Raw genomic sequence first — 18,870 nt, 5'->3', positions numbered from 1 at the left:
GATTTTTAAAGAGGGTTATGAAACTCACTCAGTGCTTAAATGGCTTAAATGGCAAGCATTTTTAATACCACTTTTTGAAGGCAATGTTGTTTGGATGAATTCTTAATGGTACTGTTGAAAGTAAATAGATTTAAATGTAATGGTGCATGGTGGGCCAGGTCTTTCATTAAGAACAAATGGAGCAGTAACATTTCGGGGGAATGAAATAGCACTACCAAGCTTGTGGAATCCAATACAGTATGTCAGCCATTTCCCCTTTGTTTGGGATTTCTCCTTTATCTGTTTACTTTTTTAGTCCAGTCACCATTTTCTTTTCTCCTATAAACCCAAACCTCTCTCACAATTATCCTTAGTTCAACCTACATCTACGTTATTAGATTAACATTCCTTCTCAGTCCTGGTCACAGTCGTAGCTATTTTAATGGGAATTCTTTCACGTACATCCCACCCCATCCTTATATCAAGTGCAGTGAGAGGAACAGGACAAAGAGGTGGAGAAAAGGAGCTGCATGTATGTGTGTGTAGGGTGTAAAAATTTGCAGAGTATGGGGTCCCTTCGCTTCAATAGGGGCAACTTTTGTTTTGTGTGTGAACCCCTGGTGCCCCCTCCTCCTCCAACTCTTTTTCCTTGTCTCTCTCTGTCTATACCAACAAGGGGGAGGGGTGGACAAGTTGACAGACAGATGCAGCTGGAGCGCAAAGAGGGAGCTGGTCCCACCCCACTGAGATGCCAGAGATAGAGTGAGAGACATTGATCCAATGAGTGGGATAGAGAGAGAGAGAGAGAGCTGCTACACTTCCAGCTTCTGCTGCCTGTCTGGGAACCCTCCTTTCTATTAATACGCCTCCTCTTTCCCCCTTTCTCTCAGCCCCCGGAGGTTTTTGTTCTGTCTCTAGCCAACTTTTTGTTGAGTGAGTGTGTGAGCTTGCATGCACACAGTTCTTTCTAGCTCTCCTGTTCTTGGGTTCTTCATGAGGGGGGATCCTGCAGGGGCAATGGCTTGCTTTGCCCTCTGTGTCTGTTTCATACATATATATATCTATATACAACATTCCTACAAAAGACAAAACAAGAACAAAACCTTTTCTGCTGTGTTTAACTAGCTTGAGATTTAGCCAGAATTACACTGGATGTGAATTGATTTTGTTTCCAAAATAAAAGCATAAGCTCTTTCCAAAAGTAAAGTAAAATAAAATATAATTGGAACTATAATTTCTCATTTATCAGTTTGTCCTCATGCCTCTTAAGAAAAATGAAAACTTTCTGCTGGAAATGATCCGTCAACCATAATGCCATTGAGTTCAATCATGTATCCAGATCTCTCTTTGTCTACTTCATATTCTTATGTTTGACGGAAATGCCAAAAGATATAATTACCAAATAAATTACTGTCATTACTCCTGACCTGGTTATTACTCCTCAACCACAATTAATTATAAACCATTAAAGTTTCATCAAGTCACTGTTTTGAAAACGACCTTATCTTACACTCAATAAAAATTTGAAAGTTTTTTTTTTTTATTGATTTAACATAAATTTTAAAATTCATATTAATTAAAGGAATGAGCTTTCATTTCAAGGCACTTGAAGTCTATTGTGTTTTGTATTTTAGCATTATTTTATTGGTCAGACAATATTGTCTCCACATACAACACGAAACATGTTTTTCTCATTGACGGTCTATAGTCATTGGTTTTTCTGGTTAATTCAAACATGATTATTTTTTATAGCTGCTAGCAAATGTGCAGCACGCCGTGCTCGTGTATTCCCCGCGGTTTTATTTTGAAAGGCACACGGGCACGCTTCCTGTGTTCGCCTGCCTAAGCGCGTGTGGCTCGACGCAGCGAGCAGAGGATGGCTGTCTGCGTCTGAGCTGCTGCCTCTGCGCTCACAGAGGGAAAACTACGTGAATACAGGGAAGACGCGAGGAGACGAGAGGAGGAGAGGAGGGAAAGGAGAACTTTTCCGAGTGAAGGAGATAGTTGTCTGACGTTTCCCCGGGAGGTTTTTTGTTTTTTCGGGAACGAAGGGGGGATTTTGGACCATGCCTGCTGAAGTGAAACAGGTTAGTGTTGCTGCTTCTCTCTCCTCTCTCTCTCTCTGTCTGCTCTTATCTTCAGCCTCTTTTTGTCTTTCTCCTCCTGCTTATTGATTCCTCATTGTTTGGATTTTGTGGCAAAACTCTCATTTTTATTCCTGACACGTCACTTTTTGTTGTTAATGTAGGATTTTTCACTCAGTTTAATACATGAGCGCAAATATTCTGGTATTTATCGATGCCCTTCAAGAGGATTGCGCGTGTGTGCGCGCGTGCACATGTGATTGTACATGCATGTGGCATCTATGTGTACAGTGTGTTTCATTACGTCAGATACAGTACGGACTATGCACTTAACACCACTTAGTGGCCATTTCATGCTGGGAATAGTCATGAGTTATGTTTAGTGATGGTCCCGTGTGTATTTCTGTGTGTTGGGATGGTTGCCTTTCAGTAAAGCAGCACTGTGACTTATGGGCTCCCTGACACATTCATGGGCTAAGAAGTGTCAGTGCGCCTATAGAATGACCACTGTGATCATGGGACAGCAGTAAAGTATTGAAAGTTTGTCCCCAATCATCGCCTGCGACGCTCTGAAAGAGTCAGGGCCAGGATTTATAGCCTGGGCTGTAGTGCCAATTGTGTGAGAGACATGGCATTAAACGCTTTTGTCTTTCACTTGCACAGATACCACAGGAATGTGCTTTTGTTAGCTCCTGTGAGTGGGTTACTGTGTATGTGTGTGTGTGTGTGTGTGTGTGCGCGCGCGCGCGTGTGTGTGCCAGGGCCTGATGCACATACATTATTGGAAGTGTTCCCTGTATTGAAGCGCATCCACAGGCAGCCTACACCATCATCTCAACCGCTCTTTTGGCCGCCGTGCTTGGCAGCGCTCAGATGCACAAAAAAGGAGTACAGACGTCCAATAAGAAAGAAAGCTAGTGGAGGAAAAAAAAATCTGCTTGAATAAGGTCAGCTCCTCATCAACGACAGTCTCCTCCACTCGGTTGAGAGGGGTGGAGTTACTGGCAGAGAAAAACAATGTCAGCTCTCCACGTTGCTCTGATAATAGTACATTAACAGCTGACCCCATGGATGAGTGCCACCTGATAACTGCAGGAGCCTCTGCCAAAAAGAGAAGCTGTTTTCCTCCCTCACACACTCTTTGTTGTTCCATCCATGGGTTTTGATAAGTTCAAAGGCTGTACTCCAGGTTTTGAACCCGTGGATCAAAAGCAAGGCAAACTTTGCCTCTATGAATCCTGGCTTGTGTTATCTGAATGTGATGAAAAGCATGTCAGCAACCTCAAAGCATGTCTTCCCCAAATGCATCCCAAAAAAGGCTGAAGAGGTGCCCCTATCGTGTCCATGACCCCTCTAAGACCAAGATAGTTGGCATACTTTGGGGCAGGGCGTAATCACGGTCTGACCTTTTCAACTCATCTGGACATTCCTCAGTGAGGAAGCACCTGCTTGAGTGGTGCGGTCAAGGAAGAGGGTCAACGTGTGTCATACCTGAGCATGGGATCAGTTTCAGAGTGCACTGTTGTTTTGACTGTTCTTTTCCTTAATTTTGCTGTTATTGCTGTTGGGCTTCCAAGTATAGAATAGAAAAGGAGTCATTTGAACCTCTTTCAGATGCCACTTGTAGCAGTGATCCTCTATACTGTACTCGGCTGCCTTTGGGTGTAGCTGAAAATCAGTTTTTATAAAGCAAAGGTAGATGAGGGAGATGATGATCTGCCCTCATCTCACCCTAATGCTGCAGCAGAGCTTAGAGAAAATGACTTTTGGCCGGCTTAAATTACAGCATAGCCCTCAATTAGTGGGGGAGCCTGTACCAGACCATGTCTATAGTTAAATATAAACTGGCCTTCATTTTTGAGCTTTTCAGCAGTGGGGTGGCACCCAAATCCTTAGAATGTAGTCGCAGAGGCCATAGCATCTTCCCGCTTATCAAAAATAGAAGAAGAGATTTGTCATGAAGGAGAAAGGAAAACATTATGAATAATCCAGTAGTCATCATCCTGCCAAGGTCTATCAAAAAACCTTACTTTACTTTTCCTCCGCAAGCTAGAAGAACCCATCTGAATAACAAAATAATTCATCAGTGATTCAGCCAAAGACTAAAGGAGGTCTTGTCTTCAGACTGCAGGTTACTGCCAGAATCCTGACAGCTAGTGGGGCTTTCAGCTGCAGCAACTGAGCAGTCCCCCCTCTCCAATGCTGTTTGATTTCTTACAGACATTAAAAAGCCGTCAAACCTTTCTCTATTTTTTTTTTTTCTGCGGGGGTGTTTTTTTGTATTATGGCGCGACCATTTTTGCATCTTTCTTTCTATTCCTTTCCTGAGGGTCCCCTGTTGTGACTGCAGAAGATGATGTGCAGTTCAATATTTGAAGACATGTGGAGCATGAGGAGTGGCATTGTCTGTAGAGCGGAAAGTCATATAAGATGTCAATGACCGGAAACATATGAACGGTCAATAGATGAGGAGAGTGCATCAGTGAATGGGGCATTGACAGTGGGGGTTGGGTGTGGGATGAAAATGGGGTGGGGGGTTATAAGTGCTGTTGTGTTTTGAAGTCAAGAGGGATGAGATATGATCATATGGTTTTAGGCGCCTGGTGACTGGTGATACCAGATGGCTTTCCCGTCACACAACGTGTCCATACTGGCCATACTCCCCATGTTTCCCATGCCGTTCTCATGGCTGCTTTTATCACCGTTACCCGTGACACAACATACATAGCTTGACATGTCACAGATTCTGCCACCCCACCCACCATCCGCCCAAGCCACCCAAATTCTTCTTTCACTGGGTGCCTGTTTTAAGAAACCTGACCTGAATTGATACCATATATGTACCTCCACATGACACACTCAGTAAACATGTATGTGCCAATCAGTCCAAAACACACTTGGTCAACTTGCAAATACATATAGTTGTTGTCATATAGTTTTTTTTAACTACCTTGAAGTGCAAAATATATATTTGAGCAAAAATGCTGTTTTTTGATTGATATCTCTACAAATATTTATTAGTTGTCATTTTTGATATCAGTCTTTCTATTTCCTCATTTTATCTGTTTGGGTAATATAGCCATCCTCAGTTAATCAACCAAACATGCCAAACATTTGTTGGTCCCAGCTTCTGAAAAGTAAGAATTTGGTACTTTTTAGTGATTTTTTTTTATATGAAGCATTTTTTCAATGTTTCACCTTCACCTGTTCTAAACACTTTGCATGGGAGTTTTTTCCCTATTTTTTTAGACTACGTAATTAATTACTTTATTACTGCAGTTAATGATTATTTTCATTATTGATTGATTGGGCTCTTAATATAAAGTATCAGGACATGGTAAAACCAAAATCACCTCAGTTTCTTAGAGCTGATGTTGACATGTTTAAGTTGCTTGTTGTCTAACCAACCATCAGTCCTGTATCACAGGATTTTCTTTTAATTTACTAAATGATCATTGAAGTATATATTAATGAATCAGAATGAATCATATTCCACAGGTTAATTGATAATAGTCATTGTGCTTCTAACATCTAATCAACTTACTTTAGTTATTTTTTGAATAATTTTTTGTTTCCTTTATCTGAAATCTCCCGATGCACCACTACACCAGACATCAGGTCCACCCAGTGGGTTTAACACACACACTTGAAAATATCTGCAAATGATGTTTGTACTACGCTCTACTACAATTGCACATACAGTAGTGTCTATGACACCATGAGTTGAGGCTCCTTGAGTTTGTTCTGTGGAACACTAGGGATCTATGCAACTGCACCCGTGGCACCACAGACCTCCCCCCTCCACTCTGCCTCAGCATCTTAACCCATTCGACTGGCTGACAGTGTGAGCAATGTGGGCCTGTGCTCTTTCGCTCACTGCCTGACCACTGGCGAGGACGCTGCCTGCTCTCTCAGCTTTCACCATTACGCTGATGAAATTAAATAGGTGAGTGCCAGTAAATTGTAAGGTTTGGTGAGGCCAGGGGAAGGGAGGTTGGGAGGGTAGATACTTTCAGATTGCTGTGTATAGAAACAGCTCTATGGAGGAAATGTGGTGCATTAATGAGATGACAGCTATTTATCTTGCTAGAGCTATTATTTAATTACTTATTATATATATATATATATAATTATTTTTTTACCTTTTTAGCTTTTGATATAAAAACAAAACAGGCATAGAGTGCATAGTACACTATGAAGCCTGTGTGCGTGCATGTGTTTAATACACATTACTTTGTGTTTTCCTGTGTGTGTAATTGTCACTTGATAATGACTTCTTGGCTGATTGGGAGTTTTTCCTGTTTTTCCTGCTGCCAAATACAGTAAATCCTCCAGAGGTGAGGTGTAGACATGGTGTCAGCCTACTCTTCCTTCAACACACACACACACACACACACACTAGAAGCTACACGGGAACATCAATTGGATCCTTGGCTTATTTGCTCAGTGTTTGTCCGCAGGCCACGGACAGGGTAGCCCTGTTGATACGGAAGTGGGATTCATAGTTTTCCTGACTGTGTCCAATAAACACCTTCCTGCCTGTGCTGCTGGAAACCACCAAAAAAGCTCAGTTTTTGATCGTGTAGATAAGAAAGCCACTTAGGAAGCAGAAGAGGCTGTCACACTTTGATGGTGGCTGACCAGACTGCCAGGAAAGTAGAACCCACTACACTTTAAATATAACTGTGCCTGTGGCCACATCAAAGATTTAATTCTTAGAAAGACAATATTTACATGATAATCTCCTGTCCTAATGTTAGGGTGATTACATAAGAGCAACAGTTTGGTTATTATACAACCTGATGCTCTAATTCAAGAGATTTAAACAACACTGTCGTGTTAGGATGTAACCATGATGAGCCAAGTCTGATTATTGCTGCTGCTGTCAAAAGATGTTTGTAGTGCTAATGATAGTGAAAGTAGAGTTTCTGAACAGATTAAAAGCAGGTTTATTCAGGAGTGGAAAAAAGGACTTCTTAATGACCCTGTCTGCTGTCATGTTGAGCTACAGTGGCTAGAAAGGACTTTTTGATGTACTTGTGTTTATGTGTGTGTTTGCATGTCTCCTGTTAATTGGCTTCATAGCTCAGACTGAACTTGCAGATGTGACGACTCTTAGGACAGCGCCATGGACGAATAGGGGCCCTAGTGATCCTTTAAACCTGTGATTGATGACACTATACAAAATCGCATTTTCCAGCATCTGTAAAAAATAGCTGGAAATGTGAGTATGATGTATAGATGTACAGAGGTGCTGCAGTTGCATTTTGTCTCAATTGCTAACCAGATTGTGTTGGTAACGCTAAGTGTCTGTATAATATTGACAGCGGAGACATTATTTCTTCTAGGGGAATAAAAAATTGAAGTACATTAGATGGACTGCGGGACCATAAACAGCGATCGGGTTTGATAGCATTTTAAAAATTAATTTCAGATCTATTTACCAAATGTATTATAGATATAAAGACATCTGTCAAAAAATTATACCATATTTATTTCATGCAGCAGAGATACTGTAAAAGATTTGTGCTCAAGGGGTATATGCCAATGCATATTTGTGAATTTCATTGACCATGTCCTCTCATCACTTCTCATCCTCACAGAAACAGTACTCACTAACCTATGGGATTAGTGGGTTAAATGTTGTTGTATGTACTACGCATCTAGAATGTATCTAATATGTAATATGGAGAGCCCATAAAGATGGCACAGTGAAAAGTCCTTTCGTCTTATACTTTCCTGTCTTCTTGAACTCCATGCTGTTAACACTGCTGTTAACCAGACCCTCAGCTGGAACAAGGTTGGGTTCTGTGTCCTTTTTAAATGAGCTTGGGCGTCTTTGACAGTTATGTATAGTCCACCTCCTCTGCCCTTCAGCTGGAGACCTCTTAAAGGGGCCCTGATGGGCAAGGTCGAAGTCCTCATACAGCTTGCCTCAATCAGAAATGCAGGAACAAATGCCTCTCTACTCCCTTTCTTTCTAACCCCCTGTACCGTCCACATTGTACTGAGCAGTATATGCGATGGCTCAGGCTGCTCTTGCATGTTTAGTCTGGAACTTTCTTTTGAGGGATTAGCCCACTTCCTGCCACTGGAAACAGTCAGGATGCCGGGGGAGACCATCGATCCGCCATCATCCTACCATCTGTCTCAGGCTGCCTTTTGGGATTAATGATTCTCTCAGACAGCTCTTTAGTAAGGCTCTATCAGTGATGGCTGACCATTCAGATTACACTGATGTGGCTGTGCAAGGATCTTGCATGTGGCATCCTCTCTTTATTTAGTTTAACTGCTGTAAGTAGTGATCACAGTGCTTGAATTTTGGAAAGCCCTTTGAAGCCACATATATAGAATCAATGTAGATATTCCTTGTGTACCAAAACCAGATTTTTCAACTTTAATATAATTTTGGTGATCGGTTATCTGCTTTTTGTTCCTTTTTTTGAAAAGGCTCTTGTGGAGCCACTTTATCTGACAAATTAATATGCACTGAACTGTAGTAGATGCATAATTTGCTTACTTTCAGGTCAGTCACAAAGCAGTGAGGTCTGGCTGTTTCTGACCCGTTAAAATGCTCCGATGAGGTCCATCACTTCATTAGAATGCTGCTCTGAACATTGCAACACAGAACAGTTGCCGCAACTGCTGATGTCTTGGGTCCAGGGAGAAAAATAAAAGAATGATAGAGGAGAAAAGAGTGAGAGGGAAAGTCCAAACCACTGTAAGCAGATTGGTCTTGGGGCCACAACGGCCTCTCCTACACAAAGCCTTTGCTGTAGCACACAAACATTATGCTAACCAGTGGCAATAGTTCAGCCAAAACAGGAACACAGCTTCCTAAAATGGGAAAGATAAACGAATTCCTGGTGTTCTCAGCACTGCTGATTCTCCTTTCAGACAACGGTTTGTACAGTTCAATGGTTTCTACAATAGAGGCATCCAGACACTGGGCTGGCTGTCAAATGCCATTATATGTGATGGCACAGCATTGTTACTCATCTCCTCATCTTCTCTAGATATGTGCTCAGCCCATTCCCAGAGGAGCCCATGGTGAACAATGGAGTGATGCACCTCCTTGCACATACCACAAGGATCTATTGAGCTGTCTAATGAACCTTAACTGCATGTGTTGCCTGCACTGGCTGCTGGGGCTCCACGAAAATACCATCTCGCCCCATCACACCCCCTCATATTTAATTTGTTTGGAATTTGTAATAGGCTGTGAAGTGGAGCGTGGCGCAGTGTTGATCTGTGCCAACCAGGTCTGCGGATATGAAGGGACAGGTGCCAGCCATCCGTGGAAGGTGCTGTACTTAACACTCTGTGCTGGGCTGGAGAGTGTACAATCCTGGCCCTGTGGTGTAGGCTTTTAAAGCTGCCAGTATCCTGTTGCTCCAGCCAAGCAATCTTTTAGCTTGGTAATAGGACATCGTAGCTGTGTGTTCTTTTTCTGAAGAGGGGGCAGCTGAAAGTTGGAGAGAAAAGGTTGTGTCACAATTCATTCGCAGGCCAGTAGAGCCACAGTAGACATGAAACACAGCACAAGTCAACTTCTTTGTGCTGCACCTTAGTCCTGTATGATTAGAAGCAAATTATACCTGGGCATGCATTAGCTACTAAGCCATCCAAACACCTTATTTTCCATCATTTGTGCTTTTACATGCTTCAGAAAGGTGGACGGAAACATAAATAGCTCCAACCACTTTGTCTGCTAGTGTCAGTGGTTTTTTCTGTGCTTGTAGAAAAAAAATACAGCTCCCAAGATGAATGCCGCAAGTACATTAGCATACCCAGTCCTGAAGAATCACAGCCTATATTTTCCTATCTGGCTGCCATCAGCTTTACACTCAGCTGGCTATTTATTTCCCTGTGGCTCTTATAGGACACCAAGCTGCTTTCCTGAATCCTTAGAGATTCAACCAGGGTCTCAATATAACCCCCTGGTCAGCAGCTGTGCTAAGGCATGTTTTTTGTCTTTTATACCTCCTCAGATTTAGGATGTGTGGAAAAGTGTGCACTAAACCCTGCACAGTTCTCAAAGTTAAGCAAACAAAGCCTGTTGACACAGACCTCCTTGAGTTCCCGAATTCTTTCCATCATATTCTAGTACAGTTAAGAGAGGTTTAATCCAATAAAACCTACTCTTCGCCTGTTTTGTGCTCTCTCTCTCTTGAATCCAGCTCTGAGTATGTGTGTGTGCGTGGGTCTGGGGGGTTAGTAAGTTCCTGTAAAGGAGTGGCCAGCTGCAGCCTCTGTTGTTCAGGCCACAAGGGAAGACGGGGAGTGTTTTTGGGGTCATGGAGCAGCTACATTCCAGACTTGAATACTCAAATGGGACCACTGATTCTTCAGTCTACTCCGAGCCATAACCCACCTCCACTGTTTTTCTGGTGTCACTTAATCACAGTCCTTCAAGCATAATGTCCCTGAAACACTGGTGCTAATTAAAGCTGCTGGTGTCTTTTACAAGCCAGCAGAACACATATCAGGGCCTTTTTTATGCAGTGCAGAATCCTCACTTAGCAGCGAGCCAGAATCACGGGAGACCAGAGTGAGTACACCTTTCCTTAATTCCTCATGTTTTCACACCACTGATGCTGCGTGCTGAGTATTTTACTACCTTCTTTGATTACCTGCAAAAATGAACTCAAATGGACCTTAACACAGATATGGGCATTTAAGATTTAGCCATAACTTTAGCTAGCAATGAATTTTTGCTTCATTTGACACATCAGACACACTGTACAGGCAGATAATGTAGTCAAGGCATGGTAGAGAGTGACTGCTGCTCCCAAGTATTGATGTAAGTCCATGCTAACAAAGAGGACAGTATTGTATTTGCGTACATGATTAAGTGCACATCATGGTGTCTGTACACCATGATGTGCACTTAATCATGTACTCTATAGGCAGCCCTTGGTCCTCTTCAAAGGCCCTCACAACCCCCCACAAAGGCTCATGCATTTGCTAGCTGACAACACCACAAACAGCCTGGGTCTTGCACACAGCAGCCCAGTTATGCTTTTAGATCTTAGCACAACCAGGCCTATAGGTGCCCAGAGAGTAATCAACCAAATTCTCAAAAAAGTCCTTTTTTTTAACAATTCAGAAGTTTACAGCTAAAATAATCAAGCAGAAACGCTTACTGATGCAGTGAATGAAACAGCTGACAAATCAATGCTCATCATTCCACTAAATACTGTAAATCCATTATTGACATCACTGATTGCTATTGCTCACCTTAAATGTTAAATCATTATCAAGTGATGAGACAAATTTTCTGGGAGTTTAAATGAGAACCCTGTAATAGATAAAATAAATGAAATGTTAGTGAATCACTGATTCACTGAATTAAATACTTTAAAAATTTGTATTGGCAGAATATGGGTAGTGGACACAAATGTGCCAGATCATCAGTGGTTTGATTCTGATACATTGATTGAAACATCTATTTCAGCCCTAAGTTAATCATTATTGCTGTATTTTTTATAAATGATGAATATCTAAATATATTCATGCGCTGCCATATTAGCAGTGACAAATTGTCTGCATTCTCTAGAGGGTCTAGAATAATTCCAGCCAATCTCTCTGAAATATGGTCATCGCAGTCGGAGCTGAGAGTTGGATACTAAATCTCTGGGACGGTCTTCAAACGGAAAGCTATTGTGTCCCCTGCCACATTATGGTGTGGAAATCACAATGGGCTCATGCACAGAGACCTGATCTGAAATTACAGGCCTCCATCCATGCCCTGCAATCTGAGGCTTGCAGGCAGCAGGACTGGCATGATGTCCCTAGCACTCCGACCCTGGCGCCTCAAAGCCACAAGCTGCTGCTGTTGTGCTGTGCTCTGGTCTCTGTGGCAAACAAGCCTCCTGTCTTCTCCCTCCAACACACACCAACAAACCTAATTAACTCTTCCTCTCGGTTGAACGCTCCTGCCTCTACTCTGCCACGGCTGTGTGCTCTGTGAAGTCTCCTACTTCTTTCTTCAATACTCTTTCTTTCTTATGGATTCCCAAACCTCAGCTATTTGGTGCCTGTTCCCGGTTTGTTTAAAAGTCAAACATATTATATTTGGCTTGCCCTGTGTTGGTGGTGTGAGTTGTGCAGGGGCTGAGGTGTGTGGAACTGCTTCCACAGAGAGAGATGTTCTCTGCCTTTTCACTGCAGAAAACTTCTCCAGGGATGAGATGAATTCTGCATCATGGAGTTTAAAAGTAGTTTACTAGACAGAGGCTGTGTGTTTCTGTGTCTGCATGCTTCGTGGATGCTGAGTGAATGTTACAGATGCTCTATGTGCAAATGTGTATGTTTGGCATTGTTTGTGAACTTTGCTAGAGGCAACACTGGAGTGTTGTGCAGTGAGGGTCTGAAGTGGGGCAGCCTCTCTCAAGTGTTGAACCTTCTGTTTGCTCTCAGAGGAAAGTGTGAAGAAAAAAAAGCATCAAAAAACATATTGCCAGGAGAAAGCAGCCATAGGTGGACTTCACCTGCCCTCACTGTGGCTAGACACATTTCTGTTTTCTGTGGACATGGAAAAATAATATATACACACAATACCTGAATACTGGATAAAAGTTTACCCATCTTTTCCTTCATATTCAAAAGATGAATGTGTGCAAACTAGTTATCTACTCCTCACTGGTGTCGCAGGAGGTGGAGAAGTGCTGCTTTCTTTTCATTCAAACAGAATTGGTTCAGGTTTGACTGAGCATTTGTAATGAAGTTACTGTAAATCTGCAACAGAATCCTTATAGTCAACATCATTTTTTTTATTTATATGGGGATTTTTGTCTCTAGAAGTTACACATTTTGGCACAGGGTTTCAGCTTGGCTGCTTTGAAAGATGAACATTTGGCTGCTCATGGATCTCTCAGCCCCCCTCTCCACCCCCCTGGCAGGCAAAGCTGCCTTAATTGTTGCATGCCTTTGGAACGTGCCTCGCTAATGGAGCTGTTGGTGTTCCTATCAGTCAGCGCTGTTTTTTCTCCCTGCTTGTTCTCTCTTAAACCAGCAGGGCAGCCTTGATGTTGTTACAAACTGTTTTGGTTTGGTGAAGCACTCAGGAGGCTGTGGCCTGAAGGAGCAACTCGTCTTTCATGCCTCTTTCAGGCCGTCTCATGTCAAACTGGGATCTAGCAGAATATGGTGTTTTGTGTTGATGTCTGCTGGGTCTGTTTTTATGTGTGACACGTGGATGGTCTTGTGAAACAATGGGTTTGATGAAATTTGACAGCCCTGGCCCTCAGATAGTTACACAGACTAATTTCTCAGACTGTGACAACCTAATTCGAACTGGACATGCTGAGAGTCTGTTTTGATGTTGCTTCAGAAAAGTAGTGCTGGTGGTGGTGCTGGTGGGGGTGTTTCTGCCATTATTGATGGTGTTGTACTCTAGTGAGGTAGCTCAGAAAACACTCGATCATAGCTGCTAATCCTCTTTGACATTGCTGAGCACTCACACGTAAAAGGTCATATTTGACTTGCATCCTGGGTGTGACTTTTCCCATAAAACTCAAGAGGTTTAACAATAGGAGCTTATTGCTCATTTCGTGGGTTAAATGTAGATTGAATGCCACCATCTTTTCACTTTCACTGACAAGTGCTGACTCACTGTGTGTTGTACCGCAAGTTTATAGGGATGATTTGGGAAACTGGAACATCAGTGGTGGAATATCCACAGTGAGTCATGATCCATTTGATGGGCCTCTGTGCATCCCAGTTACCTACTTTACAGTCTGAGGCCTATTCTCTCAGCAGCCAATTAGAGGAGGTTTAACTGTTTTGACCAAAATGAGCATTATTTCACAACATGCTGCTGGCCTTCTTTTTGCTCCTTTCTCATGCTTCCTCTTTAGTTTGGAAACTCCTGGCAAGGAAGATGAACCATTAGCAGTGTGGGAAGGGGATGTGAGCACCTTGTCAGCATATTGGGCTCAGAATTCCACAGAATTGCTCTCTAATCTCCACAACATGTCAGGAATTTGAAACTCTTGTTTTTCAGGAGAAAATAGCAGCCCGCTCACTGCAGTACTTCTTTTCTGGCGTGCAGCGTTGAACTGGCATTTGTAACCCCCTCTGTAGTACTTCAACTTGCAAAACACACAACAGAGTGTCTGTGTTGTTGGTTGTTGGCAGCTCCTTAGGTTTGTAGCAGGGCAGATGCAGACTGAGATGGGGCAGAGTTGGGAGTATTACTAACTTGTGACCTATACTTATATGGTGTCTCCTCTCTCTGGTGAAGCAGTTTTATGCCAGATATGATTGCCCTCTTCGTGCAGTGTGGTGCAGCGACGCAGTTACACAGCTTTAGAACTGCTCTGAGAGGTCCTTCACTGACTGGCTAAATGGTTTCTGATGATTCAAGGCTGTCTGTCTGGTACCCAGACTCACTCATGTCTTCATCTCTGACATGGTTTTTCTTTCCCCAGCTGGTGACTGTTAGGAGGTTTTAAGTGGGGTGGAATGGGCCAAAACAATGGTTTGCGCTACTCATCATTTTCAAGTTCACATCTTGAACTTCTACAGCATTTCTGAAGCATTTCTACAGCAAGGGGAAAATTTGATCTTTCCTGCAGGAAACTAGAGTTTTACAATTGTGTATGCATTGGGTTTTGTGGTGTTCTGTATCTATATTCTGCAATATTTTAACTTCATACAAAGTTATTGTAGTTTTATTCTCGAGGTGGTGCAAAATCATTGCAGTATTGCTTTTCCATGAAACGGATATGGCTTCAGTTTGTTGAGTCAAGAGTCTGATATAGTCTCATTCTTGCAGTGAGATGTTGTCCTTCGTATGGGAATCAAATCTGGAAGATATATTTCTCGGGCATTGTGTTTTTGAGGCTTTTAGGGTGGGACTTCATTAGCTTCTCATTACACAACACTATAAATTATGTGTAAACCGTGAGAGTCATGGATTTCTTTCCTAGTGTGCAGAGAATCATTTGTGGTGGAGTTGCAAATACTGTAGTTTCTCTTTTTGACAAAGAGTTTCTCTTTGCAACTGTTTGAAACTTAATGTGGAGCAAGCTGTTCCCTGTTTGATACATTCTGCAGGTTTATCCGAGGTCTTCAGTTATTATCCTTCTTGGGTCTTTGTTCATTGCGTCACTGACCTGAAAAGTAGTTTTCATCATTTTGAGATATTGGTTAGATTCTTCCTGGGGCCAGAGGACTAATGTGCTTTGGTCCGCAGAATCCTCACCAGTGTTTTCTCCCTCGTTGGGCCATTTGTAGAGGCCTCAGTGGGACAAACAGCAATAGCCTTCATATGAAATATTCACCATGACTGGGGCATTTCAGCGAGCAGTCGATCTGTTCACAACAATTTAGTGGTTAGATAAAAATCTGCTCCGATTAAAGAGAAAAACACAACCTCAGGGCTTCCAGGAATTCTAAATAAGACTGACTGTTCACCTTGTTATTGGATGGTGCCTGCTTGCTGTCTAACCACTCTCTGGCACGCAGCGCCTATTCCCTTGTCTTGTCTCTGTTTGTCTCAGTTAGAATTTCAGCCTAATGAAATGAGGTTGCATCCAAAGTTCTGAATTAGAAGTGAAACAGTTGTTGCACATCTTATTTATTTGTTGAAATTGTTATAGCAAAAGGGTCAGGCTCAGAGCTCTGGCGGTAGTCCTAAGCAAGCAGTGATCCACTGTGCTCAGGTGGTTGCTGCCTGGAGTGTGTGCAGAAAAATCTGGGGATGTCTCAGGTGGGGGAATGTCAGTAAGTTAAGGATTTAGGAGAAAATTATGTTTGTCAGCACGGTAGAAATCATCATATCCATCATTATATAGATGAATTGTAGGGGATGCTTTAGTTCTTTAGTGCTTTAGCACTGAACATAATAATAATATAATAAAAGCCCAATAATTTATCTGTTATTGGTTATTTATCTGTTTCATGCAAATCAGGTGTTGACAACTTGACATCCAACTCTCACAAAAATACAAACCATAAGTATACAGTGGTGTTTGCTGGACGGCATTAAGTGTCCCAGACCATCTTTTTTTGTAGTGTTCTCAATCCTGCTGAGACATAAAGGAAGATGACAATATTAAGACCACAAAAGCACAGGATGTTAGAGTGTATTATAGTTCATTCTGTTGGTGTCGGTTCAGCCCTCCGAGTCAGTTCCTACAGAGAGCTTTTGTAACCCCTGCAATCCTGTGTGAAAAGCTGACTAGGACCTCTTGAGAAACTTGCATATCTGCCTCTGAGTAAAGCTGACAAAAAGCCCTGTGGCTATATTCCCTTTTCCCAGAGAAAGATTTGCTTTCGATTGTGTGCCTGCTTTTCTTTTGCCAAAGCTGTCTTCTTACAGCTCGTTTTCATGGAGGATTATTGGAAAAGGCTGTCACTGTCCACTATTTTTTATAGTACCAAATGTATGTACTGTGGCAGTGGTTTGTGTGTGTTTGCCTCTATTGTAATGTGCTCGGGTGCACAGCTGTATGTGTTTGAGAAAGGAGAACATCGCCCTACTGTTTGACCACGGCTGACAGAAATATCTTCTGAGGGAGAACATTAGTGTGTTCTTTTTTAAAAATGAGATATTGGCCAGTCACCCTTTGCCACCTCTGATATGAAGGATGCTCCTATGATTATAAAAATCATAAAAAACAGTCTTACTGTATGATTGTGTGATTTTTACTCAGCAGTGAAAGCTACTTTAAGAAGCTACTTAATGCACCAACAAATGATTTCATGACTGCAGTTTCATTAAAAGGTTTTAGAGTCTGATGGTAGAAATGCTGCTGTGATGGGTTATTCACAGAGGTGAGTTCCAACTGTATGGGACTTGCATGTGTTTACACCTGTTCTATGTATCATCCAGTAGTGTAGTTAGAGTTATTTTTGGGATCCACTTACATGCTGCAGAACTGTCCAGCAGTGAGAGTTGTTGAATACGCTGCCACCCCCCGACAAAAGCTCTCCACGCTGTTGGTCTGCCTGCAGTCATCTCACACTCTCTACTCTATTTTAAGCCATCAGACAGAGGCCCACTCCCCCTTAAGTGGACCCCAATCTCTCTGTGTGGGCCAGAACGTGGGCCTCTTCTCACACAGACACACCCGTGTTTTCATTCCTTGTGGGGACTTTACTTTGACTTGCATTCATTTCCTGGACACTTGCCCCAAACTTAACCATAACCAATGATTACTTAACCCTAACACTCACCCTAACCTTAATCTAAGCCTAACCTTTCACTAACCTTACACCACGTCATCGCTATGAAGTTCAGTGATTTACATGGTCTGTCCCCATGAAGAATGATGAGTCCCCACAATGTCAGTGTGTAAGCAGGTTTTGGTTCCCACAATATAAGTAATACCAGGTGCACACACACGCACGCGCACGCGCGCGCACACACGCACGCACGCACACGCACACACACACACACACACACACACACACAAGGCAGTTTGTGACAGCTGACATAAAGGTAATAGCCAAGGTAGTCTCCCAGATCGTGTGGTTTCACCAACCTCTTCTCTGCACTAAAAGTTGGAGAAGGAAAGTTCTTCTTACAGTAGAGTTGACATATTTGTCAGGGCTGTCCCAATGGATGCAACTGATTACCATGCTCTAAACAGATTACTTTATTTATTCAGTCGGAACTTGGACATAAACAGGATAAAGCTGGACTGTATTTCTGGCAGTTTGTTTTGTTCAGATGCTGAATTCATGGCTTATTTTACAGTGCAATGAAGCATTGGCTAAACTGCAGCAACAATATACTGATATACTCAGTATAACTGTATATACACAGTGAAACTGTGGATTTTTTTATTTATCTGTATTTTTACAGTAGGAATCATGATAACAATAATATAAATCCTTGTATCAATGAATTGTAGTCACTGTGTCCACATTCTTTAACCATACTGTTGTCTTCGGGTCAATTTGACCTATTTTCAAAAGTTAATATGTGATAACTTTGGTTTTCTTCCATATAATGAACTATATGGAGGACAAAAGGTATATCTTATTATCTTCAAATTTGTGAAAATGACGAGCACCCATGTTTCCTTCCCATCTATGTGCTGTTTGCCCAGCTCCCACACAGTTCATAATGTTGTGACAGCAATATGCCACTTAACAATTGAGATAAGACAAACAAGTAGCCAAGGTTAAGGGCATTGTCTGCCCCCACTCCACAGACATTAGTATGAGTCGTCACAGCTTACTGACTTGGTCCAATAACTGTTTTACACTCACTCGCTCACTGAGCTGGTGTAACATGCTCTTTATCCAGGGAAATTTATCCACTCCAAATGTAAGGTTAAATGGGTCATTTAGAGGAACTTCAGTATTTGAATTGTAAAGTACTCACACAGGTTCATAAATAAATCTAATGCTTCCAACCACAAATACTAGAGTGAATGCTGTATTTTATGCTGGTTTATGGTTTCATCAAGTTTGCTAAACAGCCTTGGTCACTGACTCTGGAAAATACCCATATTCTGGCCAATTAAGAGGCTAAACTGATTTGTAGTGGCTGCACAGCATCAGAATTGTGGGTAATCAGATGCTGGGTATGCACCGGACATCCTCTGTCTGACAGAGACAAAAACACAGAAGCTCCTCAGTGTTCCTGATAATCACAGCTGTAGACGTGGAGGTACAGTGGCTCTATCAGCTGCTGTTGCAGTCTCTCCTTCAGGTTTTGGACTAGCCTGAAGCACCACTCACTGAAGTGTGCAATGATGACTGTTGTTCTTTGCTTAATTGCATTTAGATTATGCATGTTCCCTTGGGTTAAAATAGTTGTGGATCTATTACAAGTGGAGTCTGAGGA

General features: G+C 42.2%; 1 protein-coding gene across 4 annotated transcripts in view; it reads left to right on the top strand.

The window, feature by feature from the left end:
- Positions 1-18,870, top strand: part of arvcfb (ARVCF delta catenin family member b) — a 190,118-nt gene that overhangs the window by 89,710 nt on the left and 81,538 nt on the right. For 3 of the 4 annotated variants that reach the window (XM_026320688.1, XM_026320690.1, XM_026320687.1), the window contains exon 1: positions 1,850-2,066. The exons of the other annotated variant lie outside the window; for it this stretch is intronic. In XM_026320688.1, the coding sequence (XP_026176473.1) occupies positions 2,046-2,066 (21 nt within the window). In that variant the 5' untranslated portion in view covers positions 1,850-2,045. Of the gene's footprint in view, positions 1-1,849; positions 2,067-18,870 lie in introns of those variants that run through there. 4 annotated transcript variants of the gene reach the window in all.

The sequence above is a fragment of the Mastacembelus armatus genome, chromosome 9 (genome assembly GCF_900324485.2).
Source record: "Mastacembelus armatus chromosome 9, fMasArm1.2, whole genome shotgun sequence".
NCBI classification, from domain to species: Eukaryota; Metazoa; Chordata; class Actinopteri; order Synbranchiformes; family Mastacembelidae; genus Mastacembelus; species Mastacembelus armatus.
This window is presented reverse-complemented; position numbering and strand designations above follow the sequence as displayed.